The sequence below is a fragment of the Syngnathoides biaculeatus genome, chromosome 16, assembly GCF_019802595.1.
Source record: "Syngnathoides biaculeatus isolate LvHL_M chromosome 16, ASM1980259v1, whole genome shotgun sequence".
NCBI classification, from domain to species: Eukaryota; Metazoa; Chordata; class Actinopteri; order Syngnathiformes; family Syngnathidae; genus Syngnathoides; species Syngnathoides biaculeatus.
In genome coordinates this window covers 17,441,307-17,457,582 of record NC_084655.1, presented here as the reverse complement: position 1 = coordinate 17,457,582, position 16,276 = coordinate 17,441,307, and the positions used below count along the sequence as shown (strand labels likewise).

The 16,276-nt window shown below is 44.2% G+C and overlaps 3 protein-coding genes across 4 annotated transcripts; 1 reads left to right on the top strand and 2 right to left on the bottom strand.

Annotated features, from left to right (window-relative positions):
- Positions 1–209: 209 nt before the first annotated feature.
- mylpfa (myosin light chain, phosphorylatable, fast skeletal muscle a) lies at positions 210–4,245 on the bottom strand. Its single transcript, XM_061845743.1, has 7 exons — positions 4,108–4,245; positions 2,765–2,863; positions 2,074–2,149; positions 1,522–1,626; positions 1,353–1,431; positions 807–855; positions 210–346 (listed from the first exon to the last, which is right to left on the bottom strand). Exons 1-7 carry the CDS (start codon positions 4,108–4,110, stop codon positions 245–247), a joined length of 513 nt encoding a protein of 170 aa, XP_061701727.1. The 5' UTR covers positions 4,111–4,245; the 3' UTR covers positions 210–244.
- Positions 4,246–4,335: 90 nt separating this feature from the next.
- pheta2 (PH domain containing endocytic trafficking adaptor 2) lies at positions 4,336–10,290 on the bottom strand. Of its 2 annotated transcripts, none has more exons than XM_061845741.1 (4): positions 10,029–10,290; positions 9,430–9,896; positions 8,839–9,035; positions 4,336–4,657 (listed from the first exon to the last, which is right to left on the bottom strand). In XM_061845741.1, exons 2-4 carry the CDS (start codon positions 9,887–9,889, stop codon positions 4,346–4,348), a joined length of 969 nt encoding a protein of 322 aa, XP_061701725.1. In that variant the 5' UTR covers positions 9,890–9,896; positions 10,029–10,290; the 3' UTR covers positions 4,336–4,345. The 2 variants fall into 2 exon arrangements, with proteins under 2 accessions (XP_061701725.1, XP_061701726.1); XM_061845742.1 differs by lacking the exon at positions 4,336–4,657 and having other exon boundaries at positions 7,004–9,035; positions 9,430–9,736; positions 9,809–9,896.
- Positions 10,291–10,646: 356 nt separating this feature from the next.
- Positions 10,647–16,086, top strand: cd2bp2 (CD2 (cytoplasmic tail) binding protein 2). The gene is made up of 7 exons (XM_061847254.1): positions 10,647–10,777; positions 11,044–11,125; positions 11,716–11,848; positions 11,940–12,097; positions 12,961–13,546; positions 13,620–13,705; positions 15,855–16,086. Exons 2-7 carry the CDS (start codon positions 11,048–11,050, stop codon positions 15,963–15,965), a joined length of 1,152 nt encoding a protein of 383 aa, XP_061703238.1. The 5' UTR covers positions 10,647–10,777; positions 11,044–11,047; the 3' UTR covers positions 15,966–16,086.
- Positions 16,087–16,276: the final 190 nt, after the last annotated feature.

The following is a 16,276-nucleotide window of genomic DNA, read 5'->3' as shown; positions in this document are numbered from 1 at the left end:
GGCGAACCGTGATGACATCATCATTTATTGAAAAGCATCCCCTGTTCCCCCGCAAGCCGACACAGACATCCCGTGAGCCCCCGCGAGTCTCTGCTTTGAATGAGAGAAGGGGGGGGAATAGGGCATGGTGGGGACCCCCGTGGGTATACACGGAGGGTATGATGGAGGGAGGCAGACAGGGAAGGAGGAGGGAGGGGAGAGGCAGGAAAAAGCGAAGGGATTTCTCGTCTTTCTTCTGGTCTTCTTACTCCTCCTTCTCCTCTCCGTGTGTGATGACGTAGCAGATGTTCTTGTAGTCTACGTTGCCCGCGACGTCAGGGGGGAAGGCGGCCCACATGTTCTTGATCTGCGGGGACGACAGCAAGAAGTTAGTGGAAGAGTTGGGGAAAAAAAAACAAAAACAAAAGGCGACTACCCGTAGTCAGATCTGGAAAGCAGGGGTGGGAACGGTGGGGGTCGAGGGCCACAACTGATATCGAAATACATTTGGCCACGCGTAGTCGGTGGCATCTTAGCATTAGGCTATGCAATGTCAGAGTAAAAAAAACAAACAAGCAAACATTGCAACATTTTTACTGATATGTTAAACAAATATATTCAGTTCCTTTTCTTTTGTCTTCTTCTGTGGTAGGTTGGCAGCGCTAAATCACAACCGGCTGGTGTATTGACGTAATACCGATGCTATTTCCTGACATGACTTAGTCTTTCCAGGTAACTTTTTACAACCCGTTGAAGTTTATGTTTCGCAAAAGTAACATTTGCGCACGACTGACTAAATGCTGTAAATAAAACTCATCCGGTTTTACCTCCTCCTTGGAGAACCTGTCGCACTGAGTGGTCAGGAGCTCCTCGAGGCTGAGGACACACACACACACAAAAAAACGTCAAAATAGAATCAATGATACTCGTTTGCAGTTACTGCATATTTACTAATAAAGTTTCGCTTTTTCTTTGGCTGTTACTGCACCGCAGAATCAGTTTCAACAATAAAAGATGATAAAAGAGGAGACAAATATGGACAAGAAGTCTCGAGAGTCACCCAAGGTCTGCTGAAACAGGCTCCGGCTTGCCTATCACCATAATGAGGACAAGTCCATCCATCCATCCATTTTCTAAGCCGCTTACCCTCACAAGGGTCACAGGAGTGCTGGAGCCTATCCCAACTATCATCAGGCAGGAGGTGGGGTACACCCTGAACTGGTTGCCAGCCAATCGCAGGGCACATAGAAACAGACAAACTTTCATACTCAAATCCACACCTACGGACAATTTAGAGTCTCCGTTTAACCTGTTTTGGGGATGTGGGCAAGTTCTACTTTTAAAAAAATGGAAAATGAAGACGAGAAACTCACAACTGCTTCTTGATGGTTCCGGTACCCTCGGGGTCCAGGACCTTGAAGGCGGCAAGAATGACGTCCTCGGGGTCAGCGCCTGGGGAGAAAACAAGGTCATAATTTAAAAAAAAAAAATCATAATAATTTCAATTTCCTGTATGTTGGCGTAAAGGAGCTCAAAACGTACCCTTCAGCTTCTCGCCGAACATGGTGAGGAAGACGGTGAAGTTGATGGGGCCGCTGGCCTCTTTGATCATGGCCTCCAGCTCCTCGTTCTTGGTGTTCAGCTGGCCTGCAGCCGGGACGGCGAAAGGTCAGGATTGATTACTCGAGACCGGCAAAACACACGTTCCGCAACGCATCGCGGGTTCGCGTTCGAGCTCCAGTACTCCCTGCAGAAATTGTTGCAGCTAAATTGGACGAAATGTTTAGATTTTGACCCAAGTCTGTTTGGTTAAACCACAGCTAGTTCCTCTCCCTGCAAAGCGTGGCTATTTCTGTGAAGGATTCTGCATTGACTGACAAGACCTAAAGAGGACCACATCCCCCCTGAGGTGTCCACCGGCGGCATTTTATATCATTCAATGGACTTTCATGTTTTCTTCCATTTTAATGCATTTTCTAAAAATGTTCTTTGTCCGGATCAGGGGTCTTGACTGCAGGCGTCTTTGTCTTTGATTTTTGTGATCTGTGGTCCCGTCAAGCCATTTGAGTCGGTTTTTGTGTTTGAGGAACTCACCCAAAGAGGCCAGAACATCCCTCAAATCATCTTTGCTGATGATGCCGTCTCTGTTCTGGTCGATGATTGTGAAAGCCTGAGAGGAGACAAATTGACGGGAACGTGAAGGACACCAAAGTTATATTTGGTTCTAGCTTGCGTCGACGTGGATAAGCTAAAACCGTCTGGACGCTTGTCAATAAGATTCTCCCCTTACTGGAGCGAGATCCTTGCGGTACCGTAGTCGCATTCCTAAAAGCGCCTGCGCCGGCTTCCGTTACGAGTTAATTCGGGACAGACGAGGGAGCAGCTGTGTGATCTTCTTCGGCTGACACTCAAGATCTGTGATTAGGATCCCAGCCGCGCTAATCATTCTCAGAAAATGGCGTCACGATCGAAGATAGTCTTAAATGCGATCACCGCTGTGTTTATGGACAGTGCTGGTATCGTGGTGTAATTGTAATAGCTGGGACTGTGGAGGTCAAAGGTAACCAAAACAGGAAGGAGGTGTGGGACATTTCATCCCCGTGCAAACGACATGCTTGTTGGAAGTGTAAAAGGTTTTGTGGCGTTTGGTGTGCACAGGACAAACAACGACTGCGGTGAAAGTCGATCCCGCGCTTGGAGAAACTCAAATTCGGCTTTACGGCGGAAAAGAAGCGAAAGCCGGCGAACGGGCTGACGGTCGTTCGAATTTCGGGGGTGTTCTCACCTCCTTGTACTCCTGGATCTGACTCTGCTCAAACATGGAGAAGACGTTGGAGGAGCCGCTGTCTCCGGCTGCCTGCCTCCTCTTGGGCTTCTTGGGTGCCTGCAGACCAAATTTAGGGTGAAAAGTACAAGATGTTACTTACTTAATTAATTACTTCGTTATAGATGAGTAACTTCTTCCGTCAAATCATTCTTTACATTTTACATGTGATTATCTTTCTTCCTTATCTTACGTACTCTTGACTCCTTGGCTACTTACTTTCTTACACTTTTACTTTTGCCAACATGTACAGTGCATACTTTTACTTGCTTGATTACCTTCTTTGGCTTCCTTACAAATCTACTTGTACTTGTATTCTTGCTTACATCTTGCTTACTTACTCACTCAATTTTAGTTGCCCACTCATACTTGCTAGCTTTACATTTTGTTTTTCCTACTTGAGTATTTACTCAGTTACTTGCCTATTAACTGAGTTAATTTGACTAAATTACTTACTTTTAGTGCTGCTTGCGTCTTTAATTCTTTTAATTCTACCAAGATTCTCACTTTTACACACCTTTTTATTTTTATTTTGCAAAGTATTTGCACATTTATTCACACGCATACCTTTACTTACCGTATTTTCCACACTATAAGGCGCACCTAAAAGCCTTTCATTTTCTCAAAAGCCGACGGTGCGCCTTATAATCCGGCGCGCCTTATATATGGATCACTATTGAGCCTTTAGTGCAGCTCCGTCTAATGGACACATAACGTAACCCCAGCCTATACTGTAGCGTCTATGCTATGCGCCTTATAATGCGGTGCGTCTTATAAATGTAAAAAAGTCTTAAAATAGGCCATTCGTTGAAGGTGCGCCTTATAATGCGGTGCACCTTATAGTGCGGAAATATACGTTACTTGCTTCACATGCTTGCTTACCTACTTGCTTGTCTGTTTACAGTACTTACATATTTACTTGCTTTTTTTAAAAAAAAAAAAAAAGCTTGTATACGTAGTTACTGTGGCCAACCTGTTTGTTTACTTAACTTCCTTATTTTTGCTTACTTAGGCACTTTTCTTTTTTGACTAAAACTTTACCAGGTTTTTGATAACTGAACTATTTGCTTTGACTTCCTTTTGTGACTTCCTTTCACCTTCTTGTTTCGTCACTTTTACTCGCTTACACACCTTTTCCTACCAATCCGGGCAACCTTGCAAACAAATCTTAAAGGTACGGTCCTTGCTCCAGAGGTCCGTCATATTAATGATACATTTTGCATCCTCAAACCACATGAGAAAAAACAAAACAAAACAAAGGAAATCCAGAATGTAAAGTCCACGTCGGCAGGTCTGCTACTCACCATCACGAGAGGCTGAGAGCGGTGGTTTGGGACGATGAAGAAAGAGAAGAGAAGGTGAAGCCGCGTTGGTCCTCTGCCCCCGGGGGGCTTATATAGCCCTGGGCCGCCTCGTCTAACTTTAGCCACAGCCTCAAGTTTGGATGGGGGATGAAAAAAGAGAGCGAGAGGGGAGGATGCTTAGGGGACGAACGGATGGCGAAACCCGAGGGAGACAGAATGGCGGCGACGGCGTATCCCCTTACAGGAGAGCCGAAATAGACGAGGGGCGTCTTGGAATTAAGTCAACCTGATAGCCGGGGGAGCTTGAGGCAGGTCCCCCGTCCCACGTGGACAAATAAGGACATCGAGGACACGGATGCTCGGAGGACCGGAGGACCCGGCGCTCCCTCCGCCCTGCTTCTTCCTTGTCTTCCACGCCGACCCTCGCCCCCTTTATTTTTGGGTCTTCGCTCGGTGGGGTGTCAGGGTTGTGGGACGGGAGCACGCGACCCACGCCGCCTTGACCGTTTATGTGCACGGCTACCGTGGCCCCGGATGGAATCCTGTCATGCTTCATGATGTCACAGAAAAAAAAATTCTAATAGGCTCCTTGGTATAATGATAATAATTTAGTTGTCATACTCCCCTGATAAAAGAAAATATAGCAGCAAAAAAATAACAGATTCCATATATTTAATGTACATCTCTATTTTAAATCAAAATCCCAACATAAAAACATTTCAGAATGAACCCGATGTTATAAATTTCAATACATGAACTAATACAAGCATAATATCAATACAATTTGACGTATTGATTTCTTTCCCTCCAAAATATGTTATTTCAATCCAAATTTTTGCTTTATTTGTAATTTTTAGGTGTTGAATTAACGTATTTTTTTACACACCTGTTACAAAAATTCATCTTTACCTTGAATCTCCATAAATGTAATTTATCAATAATATGCAAACATTCCACAATGACCTAGCTATATGTAATAAAGTGGTATCAATACATGAACTAATTAGTTATGCTTGTATTAGTTCCTAATTATTTACTAATACAAGCATAATATCAATTTAAAGTCGACTTATTGATTTATTTCCCTCCAAGATATGTTATTTCAATCCAAATCTTTGCTTTAGTTGTCATTTTTAGGGACTATATCAACATTTTTTTCCACACCTGCTACAAATATTCATCTTTACCATCAATCCCCATAACTGTCATCAAACCTAATTTATCAAAAATATGTCGTAAAAAATAATTCAACTTTACATCTATAAGATGAGGACATTTTATCTTAGGTCATGCTGGTGCAAAATGTCGGAAAACGATGTAAAATATTTCGAAACGTGCATAATAAACATAATATTTCATGTAAGTGTTATTCATATGTAGTTATATATCAATTTATATAAAAGTATTTTTTGACTGTCCTTTGGGTCCCCAAATTAGATTGAATATTGCCTTGAGGCAGAATGCAAAATCCTATCTATCTATCTATCTATCTATCTATATCTATCTATCTATCTATCTATCTATCTATCTATCTATCTCTATCTATCTATCTATCTATCTATCTATCTATCTATCTATCTATCTATCTATCTATCTATCTATCTATCTATCTATCTATCTCTATCTATCTATCTATCATCCCCATATTTCATGCTTCTAAGTGAAACTGAGTTTGGGGTGTGAGTTATTAAAACATTTCAAGGCATAGTCCGTCTTTGAAGGACCCCAAAAAATGGACATAATGCCCTCAAAATGGTCACTTCAAACCACAATGGCAGAATTCTTGTCTTTTCGGTCGTGGCTTCTTCAGATAGCTTATCTTCAGATAGATTGAGGGACTACTCATGCTTACCAAATTTCATGTTGCTCCAGTGTCATCTTTTACAATATGCAGTGGGCCTGGCAAAAAATATCCATAGGTGCCAAAGAGCCTCTTGCTACACTTTGGACACCCTGTGTTTTAGCACCGTGAAGAAAAAATAAAAATAAAAACAAAGTCATTTAAGCCTAAATGACAGCGTGGCGTCATAGATCATTTATCTGACGAAGTGTTGACAGTTACATTAGGCCGGGTTCAAAGGTCAGCCTCTCCACAAAGCGACAGGGGGTCAGGCGTGGGCCAGGCTCGGGACGTGCCAGGATAAACAAACCGTTCCAAATTGTGAGCGTTTAAGAGGTGAACGTGATGCGACAGGTGAAAAAAAAAGGATGCGTGGAAACATAAACAGCCAATAATAGCCTCCACCGACAGCTGGTTCGTTAATGAAATGAGCGCGGATTAGCCACGGGAAAATTGGGACGCAAAAAGACTTTCAGGGGAAAGCGTTTTGCTAGTGAGGGTTCAAGCCCACCACTCATCCGCCACCCCCTCGTCGCCTTGGTAGCAGCTCAAGTTTATTTTGCTATTTTGGTCACTCCCAGCTGTCCCCCTTCTCCAGCGAATGTCTGATGCCATCGCTCGCGACACGCCGAGTAATCCCCTTATATTGCGGCCTGGGAGGGGCCCGGGCCAGGGTACCAGAGGAGTGGGCAGGGGGCCGGGGGGTAGGGTGAGCAGGTGTCACGGTTGGTAAAAGGGTGCAAAAATGCCGAGCAGCAAAGTCACACCTTTGCACAAAAAGGGACGCCAGGCAGAGATCACAGGTTAATGGTGCGTTCAAGTGTCTGACACATTGTAATTCATTTTCTCACACCGACGAAGCCTCGTAAATTTATGGATTGGCTACAGAGATAACGTTGGATAGATAGATAGATAGATAGATAGATAGATAGATAGATAGATAGATAGATAGATAGATAGATAGATAGATAGATAGATAGATAGATAGATAGATAGATAGATAGATAGATAGATAGATAGATAGATAGATAGATAGATAGATAGATAGATATAGATAGATAGATAGATAGATAGATAGATAGATAGATAGATAGATGGGAGCTGAAGCCTGAAATTCGGTTGCCACAATCATCATGGGGAGACCCACGAAAAGACATTGAGCTCATGCCTGATTATACACAGAGAGTCTGCCATTTTGGTTTAAAGGTCATTTTGGCCAATTTCCGATGTCCTTGAAAAACAAATTCTGAAATCATTTCACAGTAACAATGAATTTCAATGGCATGACCATAATGAGTAGACGCACAAAAAAAGTGTGTTTGTGGATGGGGGGTGGGGTATAGTAATCAGCAATCCATAAATCCTCTTTTGTAATATTGTAAAGTATTTGTCTGAATTCGTGTATATTTTTAAGTGACTGTCGAGATGTGAGCTTTGTTTGTTTTTAGAACATTTTATTTATTTTTGAAACGTCGCCATTGTAATGACTGCATCCAAAGAAAGTGACAAAACTTTTTATCTGGACTTTTAGCGACCTCTGACGGTTGAAATTTAAAACCACCGTTAACGAATATTCCCTTCAAGCCACATAATGATTGTTTCAAGATGCACTAGCGGAAAAAAACGCCTCATCCTTGAGAAAATTATGTTCCAACCACTAATATGAACCAAAATTTCCAACATAACCCAAACCATAAATCTAATCCACACCCACACTCTGTATTTTGTCCATTTAGACCTCCATGGAGCGACTCTCTAACATGGACTCAGTGCAAAAGTGCCAATTTCACTTCAGTTGATTTTGTCATATGAGTGTCCAAAAACCCCACCCCCACCCCCACCCCCACACTGACAGCTACTTCTGTTTGACCCAGTTTTCTATCCACTTTCTCCGTATTTGGCTCTGATTTGTTGTGAGACCACACGCGCTTGTTTGGTCGACAGCGCTGGCTCGGGAGCGGAGAGGTAAGACGCGATCTTCACTGGTGATGTAGATCATGTTGAGAAATTTGAATTTTGCAAAACCCGCGCATGTTATACGTCCACTCTATACTTGTACGTCTGATCAGTGGCCGGCTGGATCTCGCTTTGAGCCTGGAATTTTTTTTGTCCAAAATCATTTTTTACAACTTGGCATTTTCAATTGCGATACTGTGATGCCATTCTTCTGCGAAGCATTTTTTTCCAATTTTATTTACGTAATATTGATTTTTTTTTTTTTTTTTTTAAAGGACTGTCACCCTTGTGCCCCAAAAATATCCATGTTGGGTTGATTCTGGGGTATATTTGTATGTTTTGGAGGCAGGGATAATTGTAATTAAATGAACTATAAACATCCTTCCATCCATTTTCTTTGCTGCTTATCCTCACGAGGGTCACGAGGGGGTGCTGCAGCCTATCCCAGCTGCCAACGGGCAGGAGGCGGGGAACACTCTGAACTGATTGCTAGCCAATCACAGGGCACATAGAGACAGTCACACTCACAATCACACCTAGGGGAAATTTAAACTGTCCAGTTTTGGGGATGTGGGAGGAAACCGGAGTGCCCGGAGGAAAAACCCACGCAGGCACGGGGAGAACAAGCAAACTCCACACAGGCCGAGATCGTACCCGGGTCCTCAGACCTGTGAGGCCAACTTTACCAGCTGATCCACTGTGCCGCCAAACTATGAACAACACATTGTAAATAAATTTCGATATGTTATCCAAACCCCCCGACATCTCACTTCCTCTCCAAAAACTCTTAGTTTTCACGGCAGGTTAAGAAGATCTTCTTGGACGTTCTCTCCCGGGGGGCGCCGAGCGGTCAGCCACTCCCGGCGGGCCTTCCTCACCTCCTGGCCGTAAATTTCGTGCAGCTCGCAGAACTGGTCCCGCGGATCGGAACTCACCGGAGCTCGCCCGGCGTACGACGGGGGCGTCGGCACGTTCAAGGTGGCGACGTGAGCGTTCCGCCTGTGCCGCGGCTTGGGTGACTTTTTGGTGACCTTTGCCGATGGTGATAATGATGAGGAAGAGGATGGGGGCGGTGGTCCCAGGTTCAAGTTACTGGGGGGAGACTCACCAAAACCTTGGTGGGGTTTCAAGGCTGCAAAAAAAAAAAAAAAAAAAAGCCAAAAGGAGTCACGAGAAGGATTATTTTTTGGTACCACGCCAAAAAAGATGACAAAGTACACCATTTTGGAATTTATTACCGATTTATGGTTTTAATAAGTTCATTAAAGAACTTAAAAGAACAAATACATGACAACATTTTGGCTTCTTTTGGCTTTAATCTTTTTGGTCGAGGCCGGAAGCCAGTTCAAAGGTGTTCTGATGTGACTTTAAGAACTGAACAAAAGATTTTTGCTCTATTCAAGTTTGAAGATCATCTGCTTGGATTTGATAGCCTCAATCTTACCTTTTGATCCCAACTACCATTCAGATATTTTTCTTACCCAGTCTCTTCAGGTTTAAAGACAAGGGTGAAGATTGTCCCCTACCTTGGTACTGCACATGCAGGTCTCTCAGTAGAAGCGACAGGTAGCAGTGGCTGGCGGACAGCAGGGCCCGTACCCAGCCCTCCGCAGCGTCCTCATTCCCCGCCGCAAAGTGGTACCTCTTCGGTTCAGGTCCCCGGAAGACCAGGCCGAAGCAGAAGCGTCGGACGGCATCCGCCGCCCGCCGCACGGCGCATCCCTCCAGCACGATGACGCCCAGCAGGCGGCGGTCCGCGGGCCGCTCCTGGTAGAAGAGCAGGTTTCCTTTCAGGACGAACCAGCGCCGACAGTATGATCCGTTTCGCTGTTTCTGCGAGGATGACGGGATTATTCGAGGGTTAAGCTTCCAATTGAGCTGACTTTTGCACGTTTGGTTCGGGACCTTTTTGAAGAGATATCCTTCTTTGTCAACTGGTGACGTGCAGGTCAGGTAATGAGTCAAAATCTTCACGTGGAGCTTCATAACAACACTAAAATGAAGGGAATATGCTTTCATTTTGATAAGAACTCAAATCCCCAACCACTACTCTTCCTCCCACCCAACTAATATCCACAAAACCTAAACCAAACACTCTTGTGTATTATGCAGATCCGTAACTCACCTATGTCAATGCTGAGTCCCTCAGAGCATCATTTTCACACTCACAAAAATGTTCTTGATTTAAAAAAAAAAAGAATTAAACTTGTTTTCTTATCGCTCTTCTTTCTCCTTCAGCATGAGAAACAGGCGCTCTTAAATGTTTGGGTTTCAAAGTTTCAAGTTACTTCCCGTTGATCGTGTGGCCGAGGACAAGTGTTGAAATATAAATAACTTTGGCCCACTTCCTGGTGAGAGCTCCCAGACACATTGTATCCTCTGCGATGTGGCGTCAAGGCCCTCGATGGAGTGGTTGCTCAGTAAGAAAAAGCGGCACCTGGAAGTGGTGCCGGACCACTTCTGCATCCTGCATCACTCGTGAATTACTCCAGTATGTGATGTGCGTGTGATCTAAGACACGTTTAATTCTCCTACAGCCTCTACTATTCTGAATTATTGTTATCAGCGCTGAAGGCTTTTCTCTCTTTCATATGAGGATCAGGTGAGCTTTCTCCTGCCTTGCCACCCCCAACCCCAGCTCCTCATTGTTTGACAAACACTGATCCTTTTTATCCAGCTGAACCACAAACAACAGTACTGTACAATATTAGGAAAATTACATTCAAAGCAATTTTAGACCAACAGTTTGCTCTCTTTACGTGTGGTGGCGCTGTGGCATCTCCATGGACAACCTTTGCGAAGTAGAAGAAGGATAAGAAACCACAGAAGAAGAACAAAACTGCGCATACGTCGTTTGCAAAACATCGCTATCAGGTTACATTTTTCCCCCTTTTGTTGATTCTTGCTACTTTTTTAAAATATATAAAACTGACGCCGTCACCACGTGACATTTAATCCACCAACAAACACTGCGTCACCTTAACCCAAATAAACTCACAGTGCTTCGGATTCGTGCATGTGCCGCCTCCCTGCTGCAAGCTAACATGTTAGCAACAACGCTAACGTGATTGCCGTACCGATATTCGTCCACTTTTCTCCCCTTACACCTCATACTCTTGTGTTTTTGGGAATAAAACAAGCAACATGCCCAAAAGGAAAGTCACGTTTGCGGATGGTGACGGTGGGGAGCTGGACCTGGAAGACGAGGTCCCAAACAAAAAGGTACTTTTGCAATATTACATCACGCAGATTTCTCGTAATTTACTGTATGTCCCTGTTTCTTCATTTCATAAATTTAATTTTGGAATGTATGGATAATTGGGCACAGAGGCGAGTTGAAGACTTCAAGAATTGACTTATGTGGTTGTCCAGTATGTTTGGAGTTCCTGCCCAGGGATTAAAAAATGAAATCAAACAAGGAAGTAAATAAATCAGCTTCCTTCTGAAAATGTGTGAGTGCGCGCTTGCTTCTACACTTGCGCCCCACTTTTGCCAGCTGTGCTTTTTAACATTCCCAAACCCACACTGAGTTTCTGTGTTGTGGGGCAGGTTCTTTTTAAGTTATGTCACGTGCAACAACTTTTTCATTAGATGACAGTGTGGACACGTCCTTTGAATGACACTATGTGTGCCTTGTTTACTATCTTGATCCCTGGCTTGTTTTTTTTTTTTTTTGGTTAATTGGTTCAGATCCACACACCATTCCTTAGAGTATTTTGACACAAACAGGCTACAGACATATTATCAGGTAGCCTGTGAATGATTTTAAGCGGTGATACGATTTGAAATGTTACTTTTTGTGCATCCTGAAGTCGACGCTTGAGGTGGCGAGTGGCCCGGGCTCCAGGTTCAAGGGCAAGCATTCCCTCGACAGCGACGAGGAGGATGAAGCGGAAGACACCCAGAGCACCAAATATGACATTTTGGCCAGCGACGATGTGGACGGTGGGTGTCTCGTAATGTCCGCAAGTTGTGGGACTGTCTTGTTTGCTAATTTTCCATCAATTGTTTACTTGATGTCCGTTGTGGGTCTCAGGCCAAGAGAATGCCACCATTGATTACGATGAGGGCGTTTCCATCACGCCCTTCAACCTGGACGAGGAGATGCAGGAGGGACACTTTGACTCAGAGGGGAACTACTTTATCAAAAAGGAGGAGCTGATCCGAGACAACTGGCTCGACAATATCGACTGGGTAACTGTGCTATTAGGGCCTTCTTCTTTAGACTCTTCCACACAAATTTCACATCCTGCATCAGTAGACTGCATTTATATTTTGCACAGAACCCGGCCAAGTGAAATATTTTTCCAACTTTGGTCATTTGCATCTCACAATCATGTTTTTACACAGTTTCTGTAGTATTTGTGCATCAGACATAACAGAAGTTCTAGGTTTTAGCCGCATTTTTCAGACGGCAACAGGATTTACGTCTCCAAACGTGGGATGCTTTGTGAAAGCACAAATAATGGTAATTTGTGGCCAATGGTATTTTTGGAACATAACTCGCGGGCGCCTTATATGGTCCTCGTGGGCTACCATTCGCCCGCGGGCACCGCGTTGGTGACCCCTAGTGTACAAGAAGCATTCAACAACCGCCAACAAACAGGACATCCCAAATGCAAATGCATATCATGATCAATCAATTAAATCAAACAACAACACAGTTATCCCACCAGGTGGCGCCAAAGTAAGGATTTGATCTGCTTTTTTCCCCCTGCAACGGAGAGCAGGAGGATAATAATTTACTTATATGGGAATTCACAAATCCCTAATTTTGAAAGTGCATGGTTGTAAAGTGGCGGCACGGTGGATCAGCTGGAAAGCGTTGACCTCACAGCTCTGAGGTTCCGGGTTCAATCCCGGACCTGCCTGTGTGGAGCTTGCATGTTCTCCCCGTGCCTGGGTGGGATTTCTCCGGGCACTCTGGTTTTCTCTTCGTGAGGATAAGCATCAAAGAAAATGAATGAATGGTTGTAAAGGTGTTCTGGTTCCTCCCACTGAGGATCACAAGGAACAAATAAAAAAGTATTAATTCTGTAATTGTCCTTTTTTTCTAGGTGAGGATCAAAGAGCAGCCGTTCAAACAAAAGAAGAAAGGACTCGGAGCCAAACGCAAGCGCAGAGCAGGTGATGAAGATGAGGCCGATGAGGAGAAGAAGCGGGAGGAGCAGCGAGAAAAGAAGGAAGGCGGCGAAAACGAGGAGGAGGAGGAAGGGGAAGAAGAGGAGGTCGAGCCCGCCGAGGACCCCCTGGCCTCCTTCACGCGGCAGCAGCTCACAGAGGCGCTGGTGGAACTGTTGTTGCCGGGGGAGACGGTCACGGGGGCGCTGCGGCGGCTTGGGGGCCTGGGCGGGCGCAAGAGGGGCAAACTGCGGGACGGCGGCGAGCGTGCGCCGGAGAACAAGCGGGACACGGAGAAGCTGGACCGCCTCACGTCTCTTGCCGACAGGCTGGTGGCGTCGGGCATGTACGGCATCTACCAGCAAACCCAAGAGAAGCTGGCGTACGCACTCAAGAGCATGAGCAGAGAGCAACCAGCGTCGGCGGCGCAAGAGGAAGATGAGGACAAACTGGACATGTTCGGGGAGGAGTTTGACGAGAAGCGGGGCGGACGTGACGAAGAGAAGAAGGACGACAAAACAGGTTCGATGCTCGCTTGCTCGCTTTGCTGCACGAGTGCACCGATTTCATTGAATGTCGCGTTGTCTCTTTGCAGTGAGCGAGGAGGTTTTGTGGGAGTACAGGTGGGAGAACGAGGACAAGTCGGAGGTCTACGGGCCCTTCACCAGTCAGCAGATGCAGGTAGACCACTGACGGACTGCTCGCGGTTGCATGGAGTGAATCCCTTTGCAGTGCACTCCCACCCATTCACTGAAAAACACATTTTCTCGTGGGTAACGAAATACTTTTGCGTCTTTATTGCAACTCCCACTGCGCTGGGAAATAGGTAAGTAATCATATTTTTATGGATTGGGAAGGCGATGTACTAGCCAGCGTCCTTGCAAATCTAGTGCAATTTTTCAAAATCAAATCATCTGAGACTTTTTTTTTTTAAGGGTGAAGTTGTAAGATAAGTTAGAAATTAGATGAAAGTGTTTTGGGATCATAGTTTCCAAACTATTAATATAGACCAGGGGTGCCCAGAGTTTTTTACCCTAAGATCTACTTTTCAAGCAGCCAGCCTCACGCGAGCTAGATTGTTATGTTGCCTCCTATATATAAAATACAGAATTAGCTTTTTGTGCACTGTATTGTCTGTGCTTTCATCCTGGATCAGGCCGTGGCAACGTGGAATTTTAAAATGACACACCATCTCATCCTGCACTTTCTACTTTGGCTTCAGACCAGACCTTTCCCACTCGGAAAAGAGAAAATCTCGTCAAGTTTAACCACTCTTTCTTCGATTATTCACATACTCCGACAGTCAGTGCATCTTAAAACAACAGCATTTGTTTTTTAACTTTCTCCATTAATATCGAAAGTAAACATGAGCAGCGTGTCCAGCTCGTCTTTGCTCTACGTTGTCCAGACTCTGTTGCTCAGTAAAGCAGGGGTGGTGGACGCTGTCATTATGAAACACATTGATGGGCTGCGTAAGTACTGTAACATTTGTAATTATGAGTGTACGACTTGAAGAAAATGGGGGTGAGGGGCAGGTGTAAGGTAAACTAGGAAAAAGAAAGTGTAGCGGAGAAGCGGTCGTTGTTAGAGAAAGTTCCGTGTGCTGCCTAAAAGAAACCAGTGGCGGCTTCCTTTCATTTTTTACAGTACGTATGTGAATTGTGCCGTTGGCTGTAACAACTAGTCTTCCCTCACTCATTGAATCACATTGCAAAATGGCACAAAGTGAATAGCTCTGTTATACTTTCAATTTGCATTGGATTTTTTTTTTACGCACAACGCAGAATATCTGCGAAAAGACTGCATCAGCGGTGGACGATTACGCACGCGCGCAGTTTAGAGAGAACGTTGGCTGGCGTCTTTTTTTTTTTTTTTTTTTTTTTTTGGGCACGCCGTCCCACGATCGACCAAGATTGCGATCGACGCATTAAGCACCGCTGATATAGACATTTATAACCATTTGGGGGAGGCATTGTTTGGATGGGTTTTGTTCTTAAGCCTTTAATCATCACCAGAGTACCAGTCATCTATTTGTTGTTGGGGGAGCCTTAATTCATTCCTCAAATAGATGGCTCAATTTTAATTAGGGTAACTAATTTCTTGAGGCTTCATTGGTGTTTACATATTTCATGTTTAGAAGTTTTTATCGCTATATTTTTGCTCCTTTTTGTATTTTTTTTAAATGTGGTGCAGCCCCTGTTTTTATGGAAAACAATTCAAGATTTTTTATTTTTTTTTGGGGGGGGCGCTGAACTTTTTTTTCCCCCCAAATGCAATTGTAATGGTTGTTAATTATCTATAGATTTTCGCTATTCTCTGTCAGATCTGTTGTCCATCCCCCACGGGTAGCGGGGGTCCACTCTGTTTAACCTTTATCCAGACAACCAAAATCATTTTTTCCCCCAGGAAATTTGGGTTCAACCAGTCATCAACCTGTTGTGTTGCTAGTTATTGCGGCATACACAAGAAGAACGCTCGCCTGTCTCCTGGGTTTGGTGACGACATTCCGCTCACGTTCAGCTCGTTTCAAGTGTCGCCAACCTAAACAGAAAAATCCAACGCCCCTTGGATAAATGCACAGGACAGACGGACAACAATTGGTGTTTCAATGTTGTGGTAAACAAAACAGCAGCACCTATTTAAAGTCCATAAACACTCCCAAATGAATCTGGAGACTGCTTATTTTTTGTTTTAGGTATGTCTTTATAGTAGGTTTCGCTTTGGAATAATCCTCATCGCATTTTCTCTTTAATTTCCCACCGTCAGCTTTACAGATGCCAGATTTGCTTTGCTTCTTCCTCACTAACTAATCCTCTGGTTGTGTGGCCAGGACTGGGTGGATGAAGGCTACTTCAGCAGCGGCGTCTACTGCAGGCGCTTAGACCAGGAAGGCTCGCAATTCTACAACTCCAAGAGACTGGACTTCGAACTCTACACGTGATGGGCTTCTCTCGCGCAGCGCTACGTCGTCTCTTCTTACGTCTGCATTCTTTTTAAATAAATTGCCTATATATTGTATTGCTGTTTGTTACTTGTACTCAATAAACAAAATACCTCGTTAATGGGATGAACACAGAATGATGCCCTAGAAAGCATTTGGAATTTTTGTTTGGGCGGAATAATGTAAATCTTATTTCCAACTCGTGCAGAATAAATTGTACGTGTTATTATTTGTCCTTTTTGTATTAAGTGGCAAATACAATAGTTCGAATAATAAATGCATCGGCTAACATAGATATGAATCAGTACAAA

Excerpts from the sequence above, each read along its gene's own strand:
- pheta2 (XM_061845741.1), bottom strand. The coding sequence starts at position 9,889 with ATGAAGCTCCACGTGAAGATTTTGACTCATTACCTGACCTGCACGTCA. Across the intron at positions 9,036-9,429 it reads CCTGCATGTGCAGTACCAAG|CCTTGAAACCCCACCAAGGT; the intron begins GTAGGGGACAAT and ends TTTTTTTTGCAG. Across the intron at positions 4,658-8,838 it reads CGTACGCCGGGCGAGCTCCG|CATGACAGGATTCCATCCGG; the intron begins GTGAGTTCCGAT and ends GACATCATGAAG.
- mylpfa (XM_061845743.1), bottom strand. Across the intron at positions 1,432-1,521 it reads GTTCGGCGAGAAGCTGAAGG|GCGCTGACCCCGAGGACGTC; the intron begins GTACGTTTTGAG and ends TTTTCTCCCCAG. Across the intron at positions 347-806 it reads ACAGGTTCTCCAAGGAGGAG|ATCAAGAACATGTGGGCCGC; the intron begins GTAAAACCGGAT and ends TCGTCCCCGCAG.
- cd2bp2 (XM_061847254.1), top strand. The coding sequence starts at position 11,048 with ATGCCCAAAAGGAAAGTCACGTTTGCGGATGGTGACGGTGGGGAGCTG. Across the intron at positions 12,098-12,960 it reads GGCTCGACAATATCGACTGG|GTGAGGATCAAAGAGCAGCC; the intron begins GTAACTGTGCTA and ends CTTTTTTTCTAG. Across the intron at positions 13,547-13,619 it reads GAAGAAGGACGACAAAACAG|TGAGCGAGGAGGTTTTGTGG; the intron begins GTTCGATGCTCG and ends GTCTCTTTGCAG.